Source organism: Microtus pennsylvanicus, chromosome 11 (assembly GCF_037038515.1).
Source record: "Microtus pennsylvanicus isolate mMicPen1 chromosome 11, mMicPen1.hap1, whole genome shotgun sequence".
Lineage (NCBI taxonomy): Eukaryota > Metazoa > Chordata > Mammalia > Rodentia > Cricetidae > Microtus > Microtus pennsylvanicus.
Window position 1 is genome coordinate 71,621,265 of NC_134589.1, and position 23,843 is coordinate 71,645,107.

General features: G+C 46.3%; 2 protein-coding genes across 6 annotated transcripts in view; both read right to left on the reverse strand.

Moving 5' to 3' along the window:
- The window catches only part of Rasgef1c (RasGEF domain family member 1C), a 69,052-nt gene extending 67,685 nt beyond the window's left edge, over positions 1–1,367 (reverse strand). Inside the window, exon 1 of the mRNA XM_075992792.1 lies at positions 1,230–1,367. The gene's annotated coding sequence lies outside the window, so the exon portion shown is untranslated. The remainder of the gene's footprint in view (positions 1–1,229) is intronic.
- A 12,405-nt stretch (positions 1,368–13,772) lies between these two features.
- Mapk9 (mitogen-activated protein kinase 9) overlaps positions 13,773–23,843 on the reverse strand; it is a 42,255-nt gene continuing 32,184 nt past the window's right edge. For 4 of the 5 annotated variants that reach the window (XM_075992794.1, XM_075992795.1, XM_075992797.1 and 1 more), the window contains 5 exons: positions 20,449–20,631; positions 19,791–19,915; positions 18,576–18,639; positions 17,743–17,811; positions 13,773–16,808 (listed from right to left, as the gene is read on the reverse strand). In XM_075992794.1, coding sequence (XP_075848909.1) covers positions 16,666–16,808; positions 17,743–17,811; positions 18,576–18,639; positions 19,791–19,915; positions 20,449–20,631 — 584 coding nt within the window. In that variant the 3' untranslated portion in view covers positions 13,773–16,665. Of the gene's footprint in view, positions 16,814–17,742; positions 17,812–18,575; positions 18,640–19,790; positions 19,916–20,448; positions 20,632–23,843 lie in introns of all 5 variants that reach the window. The other variant, XM_075992798.1, reaches the window with a different exon arrangement.

A 23,843-nucleotide genomic window follows, 5' to 3' on the forward strand; every position in this document is an offset into this window, starting at 1 on the left:
CACCTGTACTCGCCCCAGGGATGCTTCACCTGTTCAGCCCCTGTGCTGACTTTTCCATGGGTCCCACTCTTTGTTTACAGCACAAGGGTCTCTAGCCAGGGACACACACCTCTGGCCAGGCCCAGGCTCTGCCCCGCTACCTGTCCCTCTCCAGCCCATGACCCCATTTAATCGTCTTCCTAGATATGATCTTCTGAAACGGTCCTCGGGTTTTCCCTTGGTAGCTAACTCGTGCCGTGCTATGCCCTCTCACACCAACGTGGGCACAGGGTTCAGGGCAAGTGAGCCCGCAGCACACAGTAAGTGTCGGCGAACACAGCATACTCAGGGCACCTGGCGAGGTGGCTGAGTACTGGGGTAGGAGCCTGGAACCTCACCTCTGTCACTTCATGGTCCTGAGACAGGACCAGTGAATCTGTTTACTTGACTGTGAAGTGGAAACGGCTCTGGCCATCAGGTGAGACTCTCCAGGACCCCTTCTCGGACTCTCTTACCTGTCCTACAGCCACGGGAGGCAGTTGGGGCGCAGGGGACCTCACCACTTCACCACCTAAGCTGCTGGGTAGACAGCAGGGTTGAGAGCACCCACCTCTCTCCAGGGCTTCTCTGTCTGCAGCCTTAAGCCTGCCCCCTGCCACTGCCCGAGGGACACACTGGAGCCCCAGCAGATGCCACCACCCTACAGCCCCTATGACTGGCACGCTGGTCTTCTGATTCCCAGAAGGCCAAGGACCTTCTCATCCTTCACATGCACATCGCGGGCCAACCTTGCTGTGCCCGTTTCATAGTTAGGGAAACTGAGGCCCATGTGGGTGGAGATTCTGGGCCCAGACTGGAATTTTCTGCCACTAGCAGGTGCAGGGAGGTGGTCTCCCAGCAGCGGCAGGGGGGCGTGCCCTTCGCTGGGCCCCGGCATCCAGCCGCTGCTGGGCATCTCCATCCCGGGACCTCACGGCTGTCCCGCGCCCTCGGGAGGTTAAGGGGGGGGGGGGGCGCTCCGTGCCGCTCGGCCCCGCGCCGTCCACCTCCACGCCACGCACGCCATGGCTCCAGCCACGCGCACTGTCACTCGCGCGCACCTTGCCCCGGGTCAGCCCTGCGCGTGCCCGCCCTCGGCCCGATCCGCCGTCCCCGCCCACACCGCTGCCTTGCTCCACGCGCGGACCTCGCCGCGCCCCGCATGCCCTTGTCCGTAGCACAGGTGTCCCGCGCGACCGCGCATCACTCACCGGCTCCCGGCGCTCCGGCAGCCCGGGCCCGGCCCATCAGCAGCGCCCGCCGCGCCCGCCGCAGCCGCTGCACGGTGAACCGGGCGCTGCCCGCCCGCTCGCCCGCAGCCCGCCGCGATCCCGCGCGCAGCCCGCCCGTGCGCCTGGCCGGAGCCGTGCGGAGCCCCCTCGCGGCCGCACGGAGAAGCGCGGGTGGAGCCGCCCGAGTCCGCGCTAAGCGGCGCTCCCCGCTGTCCTCCCAGTCGGCTCCGCGGGCTGCCTTGCCCATCAAGCCTCTTTTCTGCTCCCAGCCCTTGAGGTCGGGGTCAAATGTCCAGGCCTGTACTTGGGAAACCCCAATAGGGTTCCCCTCCCGTGGGCTAAAACTGCCGCTGTGGTACCCTCCCGAGCCTGCTGCCTGAGGCCTCTGCACTCAGACTGCCCCCTGGACAGACTTCTTCACTTCACCAGCTTCTGGCATCCTGAAATCCAGGTCACACTTGCCTCAAAGCTGAGTCCTGGCCTCTCCTCTGGCCTCTCCTACAATGGCCACTGAACTTTGTAGTGAGGGACATTGCAGAGAATCAGTCGTGTTTCATGGCTCTAGGGGCAGTGGGGTGCTAGAAAGATAAAGTGGGGGGTTGTGACAATTTTAAATGAAAAGAAGGAGCGTCCGCAGGTCTTTGTGACCTTCTGCCCTGACTCCATTCAGGTATGTCTCATTGTGGAGGTCAGGGTGTCTGTCTTCTGCTTCAGTAGGACCTGCCTGATGAACTGTGGCAGAAACCCAACCCAATCCACTCAAGCAGGGTTTATTGGCTAGTAAAACATAAAAAAATCAAACTATGTTGATTTCTGGAGTAGTTAAATCATGGACTTTGAATCTTTTGTGGGGAGTGATAGAAGCCAAGGTGGAAGGGAGCAGGGCTGAAGTAGCCACTTGACTCGGGTGCGGAACTGGACCTTGTCCTTGGGTGTGACCCTAGGGACAAATTTAGGCCCAGCTCTGCCTGAAGCACTCCAGCAGGAGGTGACGATGCATCCCCAGCTGTACTGACCTTGGCTCCTAAGAAGCCCCCTGCCTTGGTTGTCCAGGCGGCATCTCCCATTTACAGGGTCTGGACCACAAGGTTCTCCCACAGGGTTGTCACTGAGAGGGGATGGGAGGGAGAGGCAGGCTTCAGGAGCCAGTGGAGCGGGGAATAAAGAGGACAGCTAAGACTTTCAAACCCTAATCAGGTCCCAGGAATGGGAAGATCCAAGGAAGGGCTGTTTCCAAGAGAAAACCCCCAGGGCTTGGTGGTCCAGGGCAGAACATGAAGGAGTGGGGGCTTCCAGGTTGGTGGGGGAGTGTGGGGCAAGTTTCCCAGGGTGGGTGTTGGGTAGGTGGTGGTTGTGGGGTTTGCTGAGGAGCCCTTTCCCAGCAGGTGGTAAGATTGTGTGGTCAAGGGTGATCTTGGGGGATTCCTGGAGGTGGCTGGTCTAGTGGGTGCAGTCTGGGTTTGGATCCTTGGGGGTAAAAGGAAACCCCTGGGTTTCAGTGTCTGTGGAACCCAGACATGTCTATCTGAGACTTAGCATAGATGTGTCAGGTGACTCAGGAGAGAGGTTGACAACCTGCAAGGTGGCCAAGCAGAATCACCAAGAGAATGCAAGAACAGAGAGCACGGAACTGTGGGTTCCAGCGAAGGCATTTTATCAGCAGAGCCCATAAACTGTCTATTCTTGGGTCTCATGAAAGTCCTCCAAAGTTACTACAAGGGCAGAGCACTAGGAGAAAGTCACCCTACAGTCAGCCACAAGGAGGGGTGTGGGGTGTGTGTGTGTGTGTGTGTGTGTGTGTGTGTGTGTGAGAGAGAGAGAGAGAGAGAGAGAGAGAGAGAGAGAGAGAGAGAGAGAGTCCCGTTGTTTACAAACCAAGATCCTGCCTTTCCACAAAGTCTAAGTGAAGATTGGGGATGTGGAGGAAGAGAGAATGCCAGTATGTGTATATATGTACAGTATGGGCACGCACATGGTAAGTACATGCTCTATGTGATTCCTGGCGGTGTTCTATACATGCATGCAGAATATATGTATGTAATATGTATGCAGTATGTGGTGCATTTGCATGTATATTATGTGTATGGCCAGTGGTAGCATGTGTAGCATTGGACGTGTGTGTGTGTGTGTGTGTGTGTGTGTGTGTGTGTGAGAGAGAGAGAGAGAGAGAGAGAGAGAGAGAGAGAGAGAGAGAGATGCATGCGGAGTTAGTGTGGGTCTGGATGTAGGCGTGGTGGTTTCCCAGTACTATCATGAGGTTGGTCCTCAAATAAAGGATGGTATCACAGATGGGACTCCTGGCAATGGAACCTGAGATAGACTGAATAAGATGAAGGATGCCGAGTTGGAAGGAGATCCCAGGGAGCCAGGGCTGGAGCAGGGAAGGGGGACAGCTCATAAAGGATGCATTGTTAGGACGGTGCCCATTACAGCCAGCTAAAGCCTGTCTTCCTGGAGACTCTGCAGGAACTGTGCTGAATGCAGGCAGTGATTACAGAGGGCACAAAACCTGCCTGCTCCAAAATACCTATTGGAACGCTCAGATTCTTGTGAGTCCTGACTTAAGCCCAGAGGTCACTTCCCTCCTCTACCACACAAAGCCACAGGCAGCATCTTTTCCAGTTTGTGCATGTCTGAAGTTGACTTGCAGAGCCAGGGTCAGAGCAGTCCTCCTTGGACCAAGGCTATCTGCACATCTATGGTTATAAGTAGACACGGAAGCACAGAGTCCTTTCGTACTGCAGAAGCCCTGTCTCTTTGAAGTGAGCAAGGCTGACCACCTCTTACTATGGTTTGACCAGGAAGTGTTCCCCACTAGGTCAGACCCCGGTCCCCAGCTGCTGGTGCTAGTTTGGAGGCTGTGGCATCTGAGGAGGTTGGACCCAGCAGGAGGAAGTAGAGCCTGGGGCATTCCTTTGCAGGTTATTGTAGGACCCAAGTCTGGTCATCTCCCTCTGTCTGCTGTGAGGTGAAGTTCCTCATCACACACTCTTGCCATGATGACGCTCTGTCCAAGGAGCGTCTAAGCCTTCAGAAACTACAATCTGAAAATAAGCGATCCCTTCCCTATTGTTGTTGTTGGGTACTTGTTTATGATAACCAGAACACTGACTACAAGAAGTGTTTGCTGTTGCTGGACCTGATAATGTGGTCTTTAGACCTTTGGAAGCGGTTGTGGGAGACATTTGAAGACTTTGGAAAAGCAGGCTAGGGAAGTCCTGAAGTGTTGTAAAGAGAAGTCCTTTAGCGTTGTATGCTCATCTTAATGGGCAGTTCTGGTGGGAACTTCGGGAGATCAGAACGCCAGTGAGAATGCAGACGATGAAGACCAGGGCTTCAGCACAAACACAGTGCTGGGAACTGGACCACGGCTCATGTCAGTCTGCAAAGAACTTCTCTACGCATCTCTACATCCAGAGACTTTGTGGGATTTATGAGAGACGGAGTTTAAAGGCAACAAAACTGACCTCTTTCTCTCTCTCTCTCTCTTCCTCCCTCCCTCCCTCCTCTTTTCTTTTGGAGATGCTGAGGACTGAACTCAAGGCTTTGTGCATGCTAAGTAAGTACCCTGACACCGAAATGTACCCATAATCCTTTTTTCTCCCATTAAAAAAATTTTTTGAGATAGTTGCCCAGGCTGGCCTTGAACTTGCTTGGTAGCCCAGGAGGATCTTAAAGTCACAATCCTCCTGCCTCAGCTCCCTGAGTAGCTGTGGAACTAGGTCTGGCTTTCCAGAGGAAATGTGAAGGAAACATGCGTGCAAACTGTGGCATGGTTACTATAGCTTCTTTTAGCCAGACTTACAAGGAGAATCAGGAGTAAAACACGATCTGAAACTATGCAGCCTAGCCGGGCGCGGTGGAGCACACTTTTAATGCCAGCACTCAAGAGATAGAGGCAGATGGATCACTGAGAGCTCTAGGCCAGCCTGGTCTACAAAGTGAGTTCCAGGACAGCCAGGGATACATGGTGAGATCCTGTCTCAAAAAGGAAGGAAGGAAGGAAGGAAGGAAGGAAGGAAGGAAGGAAGGAAGGAAGGAAGGAAGGAAGGAAAATGTGAAGTCTGGCCACAGAAAGAAATGTGTTTAAAGTTGACGACAAGGAGGGTGTGGTTGTTAAAGAGATTGGAGCCATTAAAAATAATCCAAGAACTTGCACCTTGAAGGTTATGGCAGAGGCACATTCTGCTCCCCTAAACTTCCCCGTCTGTCTATTCACCTTTCTGTCTGTCTGTCTGTCTGTCTGTCTATCTGCCTGTCTGTCATGAGGTGAACATGCTCCTGCCACTATAATGTTCTTCAAGGAACACAATACCATGGAACCATGAACGGAATCCTCAAAACCTTGATCCCAAATAAACAACTATTCCCTAGAAGTTGTCTGAGCTTTTATTTATTTCGGCAATTCTGTCACATTGCGGAGAGTGACTAGTCCATGTCCTTCTGTTTGTGTTCAAAACTAGCAAAGAGCCGCACCACTGTCACAGCAAGACTTGTGCCAATAATCTCAAACTGTAGATATCCTTTGCTCATAATGGCATTAGAAGGCACAGAAAAATATCAGGAAAGGAAGGGAGGGGATTGGAGAGAGAGGAGGAAGAAGAGGAGGAGAAGGTTTCATGTTTGGGTACTTTTGTGTGTGTTGTGTGAGGTTGGAGCACTGGGGCTTAAATTCTCCCTAATGAATTCTGAATTCTGAAGCTGTGGGGTGGCCTCTCCTCTCAGGCATTAAATCCTCTCATTTCCCAGGGCTTAGCAGCCCAGAACTCTGAGGAAGAGACATGAAAATGCAACAGGCCACCCAGTCAAACCATAGAAGGCAGTGACCTGGCCCAGAAAAGCCGCTATCACTTCACTGGTGGGGATCCTTCCTACTTTCAAGTCTGGCAGAGCCTGAGAATTCATCTTAGGTCCTGACTGGAAACCATTGCCCACCAGACAGAGAAACCCCAAGAGACTGTGGAACTTTTGTAGAGGTGAAGCAGCCAAGCTGAAGACTATGGACACAGGATTGCCCAAAGAAGACTTGTAAAGACCAGAGTGAGAAGACTCAGGTAGCTTCTCTTAACTAATGTCAGGAGCTGGAGACTTCCATCACACAAATCCACAGACCTGAACTTGGCCAATGCTTCTGAAGGAAGCAGGCACTTTCCAGAAGCCCTCCCCACTGGCACCTTTGTCTTAGCCTCATGTGTCTCATAGCAAACACATTACCTAAGCCATCTTGAAGGTTTTGGACCCAGTACCGTGAGCTGATAAATGGTTACTCTGAACACGGTATTGCGTTTGTGGCCATTTGTTATGGCAGCAACAGAAAACTGATACAGCAGTGAAGCTGAACCCCTCCCCCCCACTCTGCGTTCCTGCTCCCACCGGAGAAGCGTGCCCCAAGACACATGCAGAAATGCTTAGCACAGCACCATTTGCCACAGCCTTAATCTGGAAACGATCCAAATGCCTATCAGCAAAAAGGATAAGTCAATTATGCTGTCGGATGTGGCAGCAATGGAGAAGGACTTATAACCGTTCCATGACGTGAAGAGAATCAGAAACAGCACCTACCGTACCGTGCAAGTAACTCAGCACAGGGAACTGTGTGGTTAGGGATGGGAGAACGGTGACCTTGAGGGCCTGTGACTGCAAAGGGGAAAAGGGGGAGGCTGGGGGGAGGAGTGTAAAGTTTCATGTGAAGATCTGGGGGGGGGGGTGTCCTGCCTGTACAGGTGGGCTCAGCTTGGAAGACTTTACTAAACCATCCACTTGAAGCCTGTCCTGTTTTTTGTATATATGTTACATTTCAGAGAGAAGGCTGTTTTTAAAATAGCAAACATACCTCTGTTCACAGCAGGCATGTGACATCGTGGAGTTTGTAGTCTGTTAGCACCAGGCATACTGCTGTCGTGTGTAGATCGAAATACAATACGGGATTTGAACCAATATGTTTACGTATGCTGGCTCAAATGCTCTGCCTACTGAGCTCCACCTCCTCCACCCAAGTCTTTGACTTAGATAGGGATCTTTGTAGTGAGCGTGGTGGTGCACAATGTAATCCTAGCCCTTCAGGGCTGAGGCAGGAGGTTCACGAGTTCCAGGCCAGCCTGGACTATATAATGCTGTCTCAAAAAAAAAAAGCAGTCTTCAAGGTCAGGTGTGGTACTCTTGTCATAGTTTCCCCACCCTAGCCCACTGGGCTTTCATCTCCAGCTGGGGCCAAGGACTGACGCAGTCATTGACCATATCCACTAATGCGAGATTATCTGGTGGTCAGAGCAGCAGTGGTGGATCTTGTGTGTGCTCCTGCCTCTAGCCAGAGATCCCGAATAGAGCACATGCTCGGAGGACATGTGATGGAGATGAAGGCATGTGTGCACAGTGGGTGGATATGAAGAGGCTATAACGGCAGCCTCATCTCTTCACCAAGTTTTGCCCTCCTCCGGGAAGGCTTATGAGACTTCAGCATCATGTTAAAGAGGAGGTGGAGAGAGCCCCTCCCTTCCCCTGGCCCCACATGTGTGAAGTGACAGTTGCTACCCCTTCTGCTCATCCCCAACAAGCTCTGTCCTCCCCAAGAGGGAGCTCTTGTCTGTGCATTTTTTCTGACACTTAAGAAAAAAAAAGTTCATGTATCCAGACAGCTAAGTCATCCTTATTCTCCCTCTCCTCTCCTCTCCTCTCCTCTCCTCTCCTCTCCTCTCCCCTCCCCTCCCCTCCCTTCGCCTCCCCTCCCCTCCCCTCCCCTCCCTCCCTCCCTCCCTCCCTCCCTCCCTCCCTCCCTCCCTCCCTCCCTCTCTCTCTCTCTCTCTCTCTCTCTCTCTCTCTCTCTCTGAGACAGGGTTTCTCTGTGTAGCTTTGGTTGACCTGGAACTCACTCTGTAGACCAGGCTGACCTCAAACCCACAGAGATCCACCTGCCTCTGCCTCCTGAGTGCTGGGATTAAAGGCGTGCACCACCATCGTCCAGTTTATCTGTTTCTTAATGTTAGTATATAAAAAAAAACCCCAACAACAACAAACTCACTGCCAGATTAGTTTAACTTGGAGAATACTGGGGTTTGGGAGCAGGTGACCCTTGGCTATATTTCATTTTCTTTGATGGTCACTGGTCCATTTGAGTTTCCTGAAAACCATCTAAACACACAGTCTAAGAGCAGGAGGCAGGTGTCTGCCATCAAGTTCTGCATGTCCTTGCTTTTGAATGCTTGCTCTCCTTGTCTGAATCTGCAGATGAAGATAACACTATCATTCTCATGGAAGTACTGAGATAGTTAAAACACCTGGTATATCTGCCCTGCTGTTGTTTCTTGGGCCAATTTCATAACTGTGCATTTATAAGAAAATGTCTTTGTACAGATGATCACAACTGCCGGAAGATTCTAAACATTCTTTCTCCCAGCTGCTTCCAGATGCCACTTCGCATGCTTGCACTCTAGATTTCTCTCTTATTCTTGTGGCTTTGTTATTTTTTCTTGTTTACTTTCTAATGTGTGTGTGTGTGCGTGTTTATATGTGGATGGGTGCACATGAATACAGGTATGTGTTCACGTATGTGGAGGCCAGACAGCAACCTCAAATGTCATTCCACCTTTTTATTTTCGGAGACAGGAACTCACTATCAGGCCAGGCTGACTGGAAATGAGGCTCAGGGAACTATGTGTCCCCCACCTCCCCAGCACCAGGGTAACAAGTGGCCGGAACCACACCAGGCCTTTTGTAGTGGGTTCAGAGGACTGAACTTGGGTCTTCGTGGTGTACAAGGCGAGCACTTTCCTGACTGAGCCATTTTCCACACAGCCCACCTTGCCCTCTCTTCTAGTTTCTTGATCCTAGCGCCTATCTTTATTATTCCTTTCTGCTTGAGTTTGCTCTGTTCATCAGAGCCAGTTTCTTGAGCGCTGAACATATTCACTGAGATCTGTGGCAAATGCTTGCCAGCTCATGCTGTTTCTATGAAATTTGACATTCATATATTTTTTCAGGAATTTTGTATTTTTCTTCTTATCCCCTCTTTTATCTAAAGTGTGAAACTTTAAAGAATTATTTTTCAATTCTGTTAACATTGTTTTGCCAAAAAATCTTACGATGCCAACTTTGGAATTTCCTGACGGTCCTCTGTGGACTGAAATTTGATTTCCCTTCAATTTCCATTGCAGAATCAGAAAGCATTTGCCTGGGGGTATAAATATGCCCTATGAGCCCAGTTAAATACTGACACTCCAAACTTCAAGATCTGTATTCAGCTTTGACCTGTCTGACCTTTCTATTGTAAGAGCAATGTATTCCGATTTTAAACAGAACTTGATGTTTCTCCTATGATAATGTCAATCATTATATACCCAGTTGCCATTACATGGAATATGTAAGGGTGGATGCTTTTGTATCTCATATTTTGCTACATTTGTATTTCCTCAGGATCCTTACACATGCTGATCAATTTGCCTGAGCCATTTGTAATTCCTGGTGATAGGAGCATTTATAGTCACAATCCTTTTTTTTTTGTTTACTTTTAATTTTTCTTTTCCTGACTGAATTTCCTTCTGGCTCATGTAACAAATTTTAATTTTCCATTAACTTTTTCAGTTTCTTTTATTTTTTTATGTGTATGAATATTTACCTGCATGTGTATGTCTGTGCATCAGGTGTATGCCTGATGCCTGCAGGGATCAGAAGAGGCTGTCCATCCCCTGGGACTGGAGTTACAGACAGCTGTGAGCTGCCATATGGGTGCTGGGAACCAAACTCAGGCCCTCTGGAAGAGCAAGTGTTCTTAACTGTTGAGCTATCTCTCTAGCCCTTTAAAATATCAGGTCTCCAGTTCTGTGACCCTTAATGCTAAGCAGGTCTTGAGCAGGCTCTCACACCCCTCTGGGCTCTCCACTGCTATGATTGAAGCATGTATCCCTCTGTAACTTTACCCTGAAGTCCTGTGGTCAAAACATGTATTCAAAGTTTCCCGAATGATCCCTTAGATTCCTCATAAAGTATCTGTTTCTTCAGAGATGTCTCTACTATTAATGTGGACATGTTCTGCTACATGAATACCGTAGGCATATCAGCAGATACAAACATGTCTCTGCTTGTAGCTCTGCCTACAAAAATCCTTTGTATACATTATACATAAAATTATACCTTTTGTATACATTAGTTAACAGATATTAAAGCTCTGGTTGAGCCGGGCGATGGTGGCACACACCTTTAATCCCAGCACTCGGGAGGCAGAGGCAGGTGGATCTCTGTGAGTTTGAGACCAGCCTGGTCTACAAGAGCTAGTTCCAGGACAGGCTCCAAAGCCACAGAGAAACCCTGTCTCGAAAAACCAAAAAACAAAAAACACCTCTGGTTGCTAGCCAAAAAAAAAAAAAAAAAAAAAAAAAAAACTCTGGTTGCTAGCCAAGCAGTGGTGGCACACACCTTTAATCCCAGCACTCAGTAGGCAGAGGCAGGTGGATTTCTGTGAGTTTGGACCAGCCTGGCCTACAGAGTGAGTTCTGGAATAGCCAGAACTATAACACAGAGAAATCCTCTCTTAAAAAACAAAATCAAACAAAAAAATCTGGTTGCTTACCCCCCCCCCAAATCAATGGGACATCAGTGACTCTATGTTAGTATAAATGCATGTGTATTTATATGTGCGTATGTGTGTAGTTGTGCAGACAGAGGATAACACACATGGAAAAATGTTGACATCTGGGGGTCTGAGAAGGATATATAGGAATTCTTTGTTCTGTTCTTTCTGCTTTTCTATCAGTCTGAAGTTACTTCAAAATTAATACTTGAAGATAATGGGATTAATCAACATGGCATAGGAATCAGCTTTCAGGGTGGGGGCGGTTATGGCAGTTTAAGTCTCAGAAGGAATAATGAGATGTTCCGAGAGAGAAGCCAGAAAAGCAGTCTCTGGTGAGACCATGCAAGTGACCTTCATGCTGTGCCCACTTGAGCACCAAGGACTACGCAGAAAGAGCAAAGCGCCAAGGCCATCTTCAGGACGCAGCCCTTGCTGATGCAGACACGCTTCCTGACAGCATGTATGAGCAAGTGACATCACCTGGAGAGATGAACTGAGGAAGTCGCTCTTCCTCAAGGCCCCATGAGATTCCCGCTCACATGCGATGATCAGCTAAGGTTGACAGTGTGAAAAGTGTGACAGATGGGGCGTCCCCAAGGTCAGCCCACACTGACAGGCTTCTCATCACAGGAGGAAACGTAACTGAGATTAGACTGCCATCCTTCTAGTCAAGTGGTCAGCTTTAGGGTCTATGACAGTGGGCCACAGAGATGTGCAACGTCTTTGCGTGTGATTTAACACATTATCACTTAAATGTACGATTATGAAAGATCATGTGAACCTGTCTGAGCTTGAGGTCTACCTCCCGGATTCCAGAAAACTGAAGGGAAAGAAAGGTCAGTGTAACCCTTCAGAAGCTGCTACACGTGACTAGAGGGTAAACATCTTACAGGACAACCTGTTTTAACCTGTTTTCTGGTGCTATAACAGAATACCCAAGGTCAGGCAGTTTATATATTTGTTCCCAGTTCTGGAAGTGAAGGAGCACTGCTTAGCCTCAGGTGGGGGTCTCTTGCTGGAAAAGAGGACAGCAGAAGTGCAGAAAGGGATGCAGGCGCATGCTCACCAGAAGCACAACGCAGACCGTGACCTGCTTGATAGCAACCCACCCTTGGGGCAACTCACCCAGTCCAATACTTAACTCACTCTCATGAGACCCAACCCAGACTTAAGAGAACACACCCCATTTCTAAAGAAAGACATTAGTCCCATCGTGAGAGCCTCTCGAGATCCAATCACCTCCCACTAGGCTTCACCTGTTGAAGGTACCACCACCTCTCAATTCTGGTTATTCTGGGAATCAACTTGTCATCACATGAACCTCTGGGACAAACAGTATCCGTAATGGTCAGGCTTGGGAGTCAACTTGATGGAATTTGAACCTATCTAGGAGACACATCTCTGGGTATGTCACTGAGGGCATTTCCAGAGAGTTGTGACTGAAGAAATAACCATCCTGAAATTAGACAGAGCAGTTCTATTGGCTGTGTGTGTATGTGTTCCCCAGACTAAGTAAAAAGAAGAAAAAGAGAAATTGAGTCTAGCCACCAAGCCTTCCCCATGATGACGGGCCATACCCTCAAACTCTGAGCCAAAGTAAGTCCCCCAGTGTTCGTAAGGCATTTTGTCACAGCAGTGAGGAAGGGGACTAATGTCCAGGCCACATCAAACTGGCACCAAACATTACCTTCACTGGGGATGGGAAAATAAACTTAAGAACACAACAGTTAGAAGCCCAGCATCATCACAAATGCTGATTGGGCTCTGGCTAAAAGGACAAATTACTCACAGTGACAAACTTTTGAAGACATGCTCAGTTGGTGCTGGCTCACAGCCTTCCTGCAGACTCCTGTGATGCTTCTGTTGGCAGAGGTTCTCCCTGGGTTCTCAGGGGTCTTTATAAACAAAAGAGAGTAGGCCTTGGAAGGGAGCAAGCCTGTTGCTCACTTCTCTATCCCTGGGAAGGTGTGCTAGCTCTCCCCACTTCTTTTTTCACTGCTCTATGGTGGGGATACAGGTGAAATGATCTTGAATTTCCCTTCCAACTCCAAGACATCAAGACAGAGAACTGAAGCAGGAAATGCTGTCACAATGATCCCTGGGCTTTTAAACCACAGAAGAGTATGCTGTTCCTGGCTTTGAGACACAGCATGGGACCAGTACCCAATGGTTCTAAGAGTATCCCTTTTACATCATGGTGACATTTAGCTGCAAGGGATGTAATTCTCCACCCTGCCATCCCATTACTGATGTTGCTTCCGACTGCTGATTCAAAATAACAACAAAAAATATGTATCTAACCTCTACCTTATTGTCAAAGGTAACCTTATGCTTAAATTCACAGGAGCAGACACAGTCTTCAGAATAGTGTTGAGTAGCTGATCAATCAACTACTTTTAAATACAAGTACACCTACTACAAAAAAGCAAAACCCCACCAACACAGACCATCTCAGTTAATAAAAACAGTTCTGGAGCTGTCTCCATTGAGAGATGGTAGGTCAAGAGAAGAGTTTCCCAACCTAGACCTTAACACCAAAACTGGTGCCAACTATCTGGACAGGTTCTAGTTCTGACAGAGAAAGAAAGCGAGCCTCGGGAGGGAAGCCTGCTACTCCTGTGGTTTGACGTTTCAAGCGTCCTCAGTGTTTGGAAACAGAGGTGAGACGAGAACGGCTCATCTGTGCACAAAATTACAAGCACTCAGGCACCATTAAGGCTTTAAGACACATAAAGAGAGACAGCTTGGTACGCTCTCCTGGTTACAGCTTGTGAGAATACAACTTCACCAATATTCTGAGCATATTATACATTTTTTAAAGTCAAAACTTACTGACATTGTTTTGGAAAGAGATGCAGGGACTTGCATAAGATTTTCAGTAACGGATCTAACAGAGCAGTATTCTTACTTGAGATTTAAAACCATTTGTGGATGTCTGAAATCACGACACTTCAACATCTATTTGTGTTAAGTTTGTAATCAAAATGGTGATGTGGAAAGATACAGTCAGTCAATTGTCACTTTAAAACACACAGGAATTGGACATGCTGTACATTTCTTTTAAAATGTAGTTTGTATTATTTTCCACCAATCAAAACACACGTAATATATTTTATTATAAAACATTAGGCAATGTTACTTTTGAGATATGCAATTTGAAAGGTCACACCTGTATTTACTACCAGCATGAGACACCGGAGGAGTCACGGCAGAAACTAACCAGACGAACTCATACACCATAGTATGACTCACACATCACGCAGCCCAGGCTGCTTCTGTTTTGGATGCAGGCCCTGACTGTCAACAAGGGCCTATGGAGGGCTTTCTCCTTCTAACACCAGGGCTCTGGGCTTTGTGTTCTCAAGATCAGAGCACAGCCTGGTTCTGACTGCAGGCCTAAAGCTTCGAGGCACTATGCAGCCTGTGTTCCGAGGCCACTTTCCTACCCTGGCTGGACATGCCTGCCCTCCAGATCTGGGCTTCACATGGAACCCAGATCTGGAAAGGGCAGTCCTTCTACTTTTGGCCGAAAACTAAGCCAACAACAACAACAAAAACTAACCTAGTGCAAATTCCAGATAATCATCAATTACCTGGTTTATAAAAATACATGTCCAAAATAGTGACTTCCAGGGTGTGTACAATATAAATTACAAAAATAAAATAGAAAAGATGAAAAAGTTGAGCACATTTTTCAGTTCTTCATCCAACTTCGGCATTTGCCTACAGAGGTCAGTTCGAAACCTTTCGCATTGTCCCAGGACCCTGGCTCAGGAGGGAGGACCCTGAAACTGGGGTGAGGTATTTCTTTGGAGCTTGTGGCCAGTCATAGGTGCACTTGCCTGATGGAAGAGGGTCTTTGCAGGAGACCCTGTCCACACCAGCACAGGCTCCATCCACAACAGGCTCATTGGATATGCAGAGTAAGGGGGGAGCAGAAAGCCACTCTTTGGGGGCACCCTGCTCCAATTACAGGTGTCTCCTGTCAGTGGGACTTTGGATGAGCCTCTACCACAGCATGCTCCCTTTACAGCGTAGGGCAGATAATGCAGCTTAAAAGCTTGCTTTCTGTATTTCCCCTCTTAAAGACAGTTTTAATGAAGTCTTTTAACAGAATGTGCATCAGAGAGAAGACCACTGTAACATGTTTGCATATGTATAGTGGTAACATTCATACCTGTGACTTCAGGCTTCCAGGGTCTCTGCCTCCAGCCACCCTAGCACTTCCACTTTGTCCCTAAAAATGTCCATACATGACAGAAAGCTAGTCCTTATTTCAAGATTAATTTTGTTCATTAAAAGGTTCCAGTGATCAGACCAACCATTAGGATATAACTGGTGCAGACAGAATCATATATCAGATGGCACTTTTCATAACAGTCCTCATCAAATTTCCTACTAGAACACACTCCATAGCTCCCAAAGTAACTGAACACAAGATATGAATTGTTAACAAAATAAGCTCAAGGGAGAAAACACTCTGAGCACAGGCAGCCAAGGCATGACCATCCCAACTCCATTTCTGCAGCACAGAACACTCAGCATCTTACTAAATCCCAAGTAATTACAGACCAGGATCTGAAAGTATCGATTTCAGGTGAGCAGTTTTAAATCAGAAAATATTCAAGAGTGAATCACTACTCTCTAGGGTATTTCTTCTTACTCTTCTGAAGAATGTTTCCAGAACATTCATGGATTCCCCTTAAGAAAAGGAAATGCCTCCACAAAATGGAAAATGGCAGCAGCAAACAGGCATAGTGAGTGAGCCTGGCCTCCCAAGAGACCACGACTCTTGTTGGGTGTGTCTTCTGTCACTGAGAAAGGCCAGAAGGAAAGGCTGTGAGACCCAATCACCTTACATCCTTGAAGAAAGAGAAGGGAGCTGAGAATGGGGGGCTCTGGGGAGGGAAGCACTGTCCAGTGACTGTTCTGGAGCGGCCACTGTCCATTCTAGGCCAACACTAGGCCGTGGGTTCAGGAACCTCTGCCACCAGCATCTATTGAGATGGGTGCTTTGTGATAAGGAGGATTCTAAATCCATGACCAGAGGACAAAGAAAAAGGAGATGCGTGGGCGGGATTCAAGGTGATGTATGTCTTAAGCAGCACGGAATACAACTGGAAATTTTGTCATGCAGAAAACTGTATGTAAAGTTATCCCACACTGGGCAGTTTAAAGGACACTGAGTGTCTATATAAGGAACTTGGTTTCAGCAGCGGTAATTCTCAGCCCAAAACATCACAAATTTAAGAAAAGCTGTATTTTTATTTATTAAATAAATTTAATTATATTTCTTCTGAAATACAAAATATAGAATAAATCATACCATAAAATTGGGTAAAATATGATAATATGATGGTGGCCAATTAATATACATAAAGCTATCTTTTGTGGATAGACACCAAATTACTAAAGAGGATTAAGAGATTATTCTAGAAGCAGAACTACCTGGAAGATTATTTGGCATTTAAATACTGATTCCCAAAGTGCTACATGGGTAAGTTCAAGCAAGCATTTGTGGTCACATGCATACGAGTCCCCACGGTTACACATGAGCTGTCACCACGGACACCACACAACTTGGAAAAGAAACTCATCTATTCTAATTGCTCACCTGAAATGATCTTGAACAAAATTTCTAACAGTGTGGTTTGTACTTTTTCTTCAGACATAGTCTGCCTCATTTTATAGTCTAAGCAGGCAATCCTATTGGAACTGAGCAGGGGCAAGGCATCGTGTTTCTTACATGCAGAACATGGAGTTTTTCAATTTGGTTCCATCAACTCCCATGTGCTTCGGGGTCATGGAAGCGAGAGTTCCTTCACAGACAAGCGCACTGTCTCCAACGTATCATCGACAGCCTTCAAGGGGTCCTGTTGAGGCATCGAGACTGCTGTCCGTGTCTGAGGCCAGTGTGTGCTCAGTGGACATGGACGAGATGTCATTGATGGATGACGACTGAGAAGGGGTGGCCTTGCTGCTTACTGCTGCATCTGTGCTAAGAGAACCAAACGGAATAAAACCTGAGGCACAGCGTCCTGCACGCCAGGTACAGGGTGCCAGGCTACTTCTTACTCTGTATTTTGCAATTTCCTGATCCTAAGGACCAACAGAACCAAGAAGCCAGTCAACTATACTTTTGAGCTCCTGGGATTTCCCTTGAATCCTTCGATTCAGTTTCCAGTCTTGACTTTTCCTACAATCCTCTCTTTCTCTTTCCTGTAGACAGTGTGTATGTGGCTATGTATGATCATGATTACTTAAGATATACCCACTGACTTCAAACAGATCTTAGAAGGAAACGGATGAATTTATCCCACAATTACCACAGGATCCTTAGGCCTGAGTGGGAGTCAAGTGTCATGGGACATTTCATCTATAACAGACACACCTTATCTACAGAAAAAAGCATCAGGATTCAAATAAATCTTTTGTGATAAAAATGCTTCCTGATATATACGCCTAAAAAAGAAAAAAGGTTAATGCCTGTTATGAATTTTATTTTTGTTTAATGAGTCTAAAAATGTTATTTTGATTTCAAAGGTAAATAAAGCCATCCTATTTCCTACTACCCATATGCCAATGTGGCTTGAGCAAAAATAAAACATGCAGGATCTTAAGTATGCACAGATGTCCATCTTTTTCTAAACTGGATGGGAACAGTGCAAAGAGGGCCACACATTTTAAGTCTTCAAATCTAACCTCTTTTTCTCTAAACAGCTGGCAGCAGCTGCTGCAAGTCACAACAGGAATGTCTCAATTGCAGTTAGTTAGGGCCTACCACCTCAAAAAAAATGACTGCATCAGGACACGCAAGACGGTGACTACGTCACACCAGGGTGGCCCAAGTGGCATTAACACATCATTGCCATTTATAAACACTGAATAGGCAAAATATTAGACAACAAAATTAAAGCAATCACCAACCTGAAGGCTGGTCCTTTACACCATTCTTGCTTCTTTCTTCCCAGTCCATTACTTCTTTGTAAATTAGTTCTTCAAAGAGAAACAGAGGTTAAGATGCTTTCTCATTTCCCCTGCACCTGAACTTTGCCTCCACATTCCTGGAGCTACCCCGGGGCACCAGGATTTCTCAACTTCCTTTGGCTATCACATAAGTTACTAGAGGCTCAAATTAGCACACTGCAAGCATACACTGTGAGCACTGCCATGAGTCTGTCCGTGTGTGGGCTGCCAGCATGCAGTGTCTACAGTCAGTGCTATGGCCTTAGTTTCTAATGACCCTCCTGAATGAAAGCTTTCAAGTTTTGTTTCTTTGTTAACCAATTTAGTTCACTGTGGCTATATGGCTGTGTACTAATGATACCTTCTTGCCCATTTTTGGCAATTTCCTTCAAACTAAATTTTAAAACAAAACTATATGACTTCGTATACAAAGACATGACCCACAGTTGGGCTCCCCCATATCTGCTTAGACAGACATTTTTGTAGGGAATATGTGGCCTGAACACTGGGTTTGCTCCACAAACTCCCATATTATCAAATCCCTTAGGCCACACACCAGAATGTGATAATGGAAAGTCACATGAAAAGTCCTTGGGTTTCGCCTGAAGCAAACTAAGATGTTTCAGACATTGCTAGAAGTCACCTTCTTCCCCAGCTGAGAAGTGGGAGGAGAGGACATTAGGGTTTCTGAGTCTCATGGTCCTTCCCAAAATGTTGGTATCAAAAAATATTGAAAGCAGGTTCTGTAGGACTATGAAAATGTCCTAAGTAAGGATCAAAACACGCTTCTTTACCTTTCCACTCTTCAATTGCATGCTCTCTTTCTTCTAACTGGGCATCATAAATTTGAGGTGGTGGCTGAAAATTAAATGAGAGGTCAGCACTCAAAACTAATGGGGTATGATGGGCAGATAACACTACTTAGAATGTTTTGAATCTACTTATAACATGGATTTAGTTTAATTAACATGTTGTAAAATTTTTCTTAAGTATATTTTATCAGTTTAAAAAAAATCAAACAATTAGATGGTGGTGGTGTTGCACGCCTTTAACACCAGCACTCAGGAGACAGAGGCAGAAGGATTTCTTTAAGTTCGAGGCCAGCCTGGTCTACAAGAGCTAGTTCCAGGACAGGCACCAAAGCTACACAGAGAAATCCTGTCTTGAAAAAAACAAAAAACAAAAATAAAAAAACCCCAAACAAACAAAAAAATCAAACAACTAGAGTTAACCAAAAGCAAGCTACAAATAACAAACCTCAATAATCATAAAACCTCAAGATGCTCTGCACACATAGCGCACAGGAAGCCTGAGGTTCCAGGAACAAGGCTGAGTGAGGTCTGGTACTTTCTTAGGACACACTTTAGTTTACAATTCTTTATGACAGGACACCCATGCCCAAGCCACAGGTTTATGAATGGAACATTTCACAACTGGCTATTCCTAAATCCAATTATCCTGATATAATGTCAAAATGGTAGTTAAATCTATATTCAGGACAGTGTGTTCCACAGCTGGCCTGAAGTAAATGCCCACTGTGTTATTTTACTCATAGCTAAAGATCATTCACGCACAAAAAAAACACATGAGAGGATGAGATGCCTAGATGCAGTGGTGGAGGTGTGAGCTAGCGAGTCACTTGGGAAGGCTTCTTACTTAGCCTCCATGATTCAAAGGTCTGAATAAGATGTAAGCAAAGCCCAAGGCTTAGTGCCAGGTATGAAGCAGATGCTTCATGAATTATTATTACATATCAGCTTTATAAACATTAAGGCCAACTGATCACACAGCACACCCATGTGCACTCCTGAGTGCTCAATTCTGCAGCAACAGCCCTGGCAGCAAGTGCTCCCCAGGGTCCTGACCTAGACTTCAGATAGTACTTGTTCTGTTTCTAAAGTCAGGGCCCTGACCTGCTATCCTCATGTAGCTGGACTAACAGACAGTGGGCCCTGGATAGAGAAGTAGTGAGCCCTCTATACAGACATCTTTTCTAAACAGACACTTACCGCTTCTGCTTCAGCAGGGTCATACCAAACAGTTATATACGGGTGGCGCAAGGCTTCGTCCACAGAGATCCGCTTGTCGGGATCAATCACTAACATCTTCGATAACAGGTCTCTGGCTTGACTCGCTAGGGTGCAAACAAATGACGTACTTACATTGCCACCGTGGAAAAGAGGAAACCCACACAGCAAAAAACCAAATGTGAGAGTGGCGGGTACAGAGATACGCTGACTTTAGGAAAAGATCAACACAGCTCACAACCTTTAACAGTCCAATGGCCACTATTACAGACCAGGCTTTTGTCATGTGAGGTAGAGGCACTACAGGTGGCAGCCTCAGAACAGTGTTCAGATGACCTGAAGCTAGGAAGCCACAGCAGAGAAGACAGCAAAAGCCTCTCTCATTATGGTGCTGCCAGGGTGCGGACATGAAGTGCCATGAGCACTGTGTGCTGACGTAGGGATCCTCACAGCACCCACAGACGTAGGGATCCTCACAGCACCCACAGACGTAGGGATCCTCACAGCACCCACAGACGTAGGGATCCTTACAGCACCCACAGACATAGGGATCCTCACAGCACCCACAGACGTAGGGATCCTCACAGCACCCACAGTTCAAATGGTAGAGAGACAAGTGTAGTATAAAAGAATGCCTTACTTTTTATTTTGTCTCGTTCAGATTCTGATGGAAATATCCAATCTGGAAAGAGCTCTTCAAATTTGATTCCAGGGTATTTTGGCCTGTTTTCCACATAATTCCTCACGGTTGGCTGGAGTTTCTTCATGAACTCTGCAGATGGTGTTCCTAGCTGTTCAATAACTTTATTCCATTGATCAATATCTAAGGATTCTCTTGAGGAAAATACAACTGAAATGCTTCATAGTCAAAATATATACAATACCCTACCATCATGCAAAGAAAAATTATATTCATATCTATGGACAAGTAACTAGGCCACCCCACAGGATTAGCAAAAACATTTTAGAATAATATTTAAATGAGGTTTGAGGTTCTAAATTACTTAACTAAAACTCTTACTCTCTGCATCTTAAAAACTATGATCATGGTTTATTAAATCAACATAATCTATGATTTCTGTTATAATTCAAAATAAAATTATGACAAAAATGATTCAGCCTATGATATAAATGGTAAAAATGAAATAAATATTACATAAGCAAACTGAAATAAATTTTCGTACTAATGCTCCCTTAGACTCACAGGTCTCTAAAGGAGAGAAAAACTGAAGAGACCATCTGGCCTCTCTCCCAGCTGGGCAGCAGAGCCTGTGAGACAGGCTGACCAAGGGAAGCATGGCGAGGGAAGGGGCAGGAGCCCAGGCTCTGGCCTTTCCCGCAGACCACACTCCCTCCTGAAAGCGCCTTAGACAATGATGCTTTCAGAGGCCATTCTGTTTCACCTGGCACCAGCCCAGCCCCTCAGCATCTAGTGAGCGTGGTTTCAGGGTCAGTGCGCACTACCCTCCTCTCAAGGTCGGTGCTCCTCAGGAGCACTTCCTCACTGGTACACGCAGGTGACACCAGCGCTGCCTAGCTCTCAGGGTGACTGGGACAATGTTTGTGGAAAGTGATGCTGAAGCTGTAAACAGTCACATGAGACAATGCAAGCTATGAAATCACATGAGCAGGAGTTTGGAAAGTGACAGGCTTCCTCAGAACATGCACTTATACCATTGGAACATCACACAAACTCAGTCTTCCAGTGTTCCTGTGGAGGACCTACTCAGGAAATGGGTTCAGAAGGTGAAATCCTGAGCGCCCTCCTTCTCTTTTCATATACTTTGACAAACTGGGATTGTGCACATATTTTATTTAGTTGCTTGGCCAAAAACAGGAAACCTGGCTCATGTTATCCCTCTCCCCGTATACTTTTAACACCTCTTCTTCATACTCATTCCTCACTATGAAGACTAATCCTAAGAGTGACGTGATGCCCCCACCCCCATATCTCTGTGCCACTTACCACTGGGAACCATCTGGGCTTCTGGCTAAAAGCCAAGCCTACCTACCCCCTTCTCACCTACTGAAGGACAAATGTCTCTTATTTCTTGAGGCCCCACTCCCAATAAGATCTCTACTGGAACCTTCTGTCATCATTCAGACACGATGCTCTCTTCCAAGTTAACAACAACCTCTTTCCTGTGACACCCTAGCCTGATACTGGTACCCGTGCCTAATTCTCGCTCCCCGTCCTCTCCTAACATCCTCTCATTAGGCTTCCCTCCAGCCATCTTCAGAACCATTAGGTTGCCAGGGGCAAGCACTACACCCAAGGGTCAGTTCTGAGTCTTTCTCCTTTTCCTTAGTCCCTGACCCTTTGTTCACCTCGTCGATGCTTAGCGCCAGCTCAAGGTTTCAGTGCTATCAACAGACCCATGATTTCCACATTCCTTTCTTTATTCCAAATCTTTGCCTTGAATTGCACACTTGATATATTAAATAGGAGTCCACAAAGTCATTTGAAGGTTACACCCTCAGAGCAGACTCCAGAGCCCCCACCATCTCTTTCTGAGTGACAAACAGCCTCTGCAGTGTCTCCTGCTTTTACTGTCCTCTAGTCATCTTGGCAGTGAGACTTTTATACCCTCACTGGATGAATCACCTAGAAATGGGCAGGTGCTCAATATCTGTATATCTGGGTTAGTGCTACAGGATCATTTTGATAGACGGCAGAGAGGCAGCATGAGGTGGGAGCAGAGTTTACCTGGGAAACCATGGTGGGCATTCTGGGTAGATGGAACACAGGTCTTTCATTTTAAAAAAACAGGAAGCTATGGCCCTGAGTTTCTCCAGTGATGTCTTCTTTTTTGTGTTGATTTCATTGGTTAATAAAGAAACTGCCTTGGCCCATTTGATAGACCAGCCCTTAGGTGGGTGGAGTAGACAGAACAGAATGCTGGGAAGAAGGGAAGTGAGTTAGTCGTCATGATTCTCCAACCCGAGACGCGATGGAGCCAGCCGCCAGGTCAGACATGCTGAATTTTTCCCAGTAAGACACCACTTTGTGGTGCTCACAGATTATTAAAAATGGGTTAATCAAGATGTGAGAATTAGCCATTAAGAGGCTGAAACTAATGGGCCAGGCAGCATTTAAAAGAATACAATTTGTATGTTGTTATTTCGGGGGCTAAGCTAGCCAGGCGGCCGGGAGCTGGGCAGGCATGCAGCCCGCTGCTGTCACTACACTCCAGGATGCACAGGTGCATAGGGAATCGTCTGAACTTGGGCTTCAGGCAGCCTGGAAAGCTTTCATTCTCAGAAGCCACAGTAAGGACAGCAGCTACTTTTCTGCCAGCATCAAGGAAAACTTCTAGAGAACCTCAATTTGGTTTCTGGAGTTTCTATATCACCAAATTTTCAACCTAATCTTTGAAAAAGTGAGCAAAACTTCCTTTAGAAAATGATATTAATTTCTGTGTTACTTTAAGCACTTTAGGTGTCCTTATATATAAAACATCAATTCTTGTAACATATACATAAAGTACTTTTAATTTTTTTGTTTTTGTTTTGTTTTTTTGGTTTTTGGTTTTTGGTTTTTCTGTGTAGCCCTGGCTGTCCTGGAATTTAGACCAGGCTGACCTTAAACTTACAGAGATCCACCTGGCTCAGTCTCCCAAGTGCTGGGATTAAAGGCATGTGCCACCACCGCCCAGCAGGAAAAGTAATTTTTAATGGGGAAAAAAATGTAGAAAACAAGTAAGAACTGGCACGAATTTAATCTTAATTGCCACTTGCAGACCATCACAGTAAGCCCCCTTCACAAGTCCACGTGGTATTCCTAAGTCACTGGCTTCAGAATACCTCGACTTTCCTTAGTTGATTTTACTTGTAAAATAAAGACTTATGTATAACTTGGAACAGATAAATCCAAAGTAAAGTAATGGGGAAAATGCCAGAGAAATTATTAGAGCAAAATAAAATGCTATATTTAATTTTGCATATTTTATAACTTACCATGAGGAAAATGTAAAGAACAATAAATATAAAATGAATGGAATAAAGTATTTAATCTTAAGCACATGTTGTGAGGAA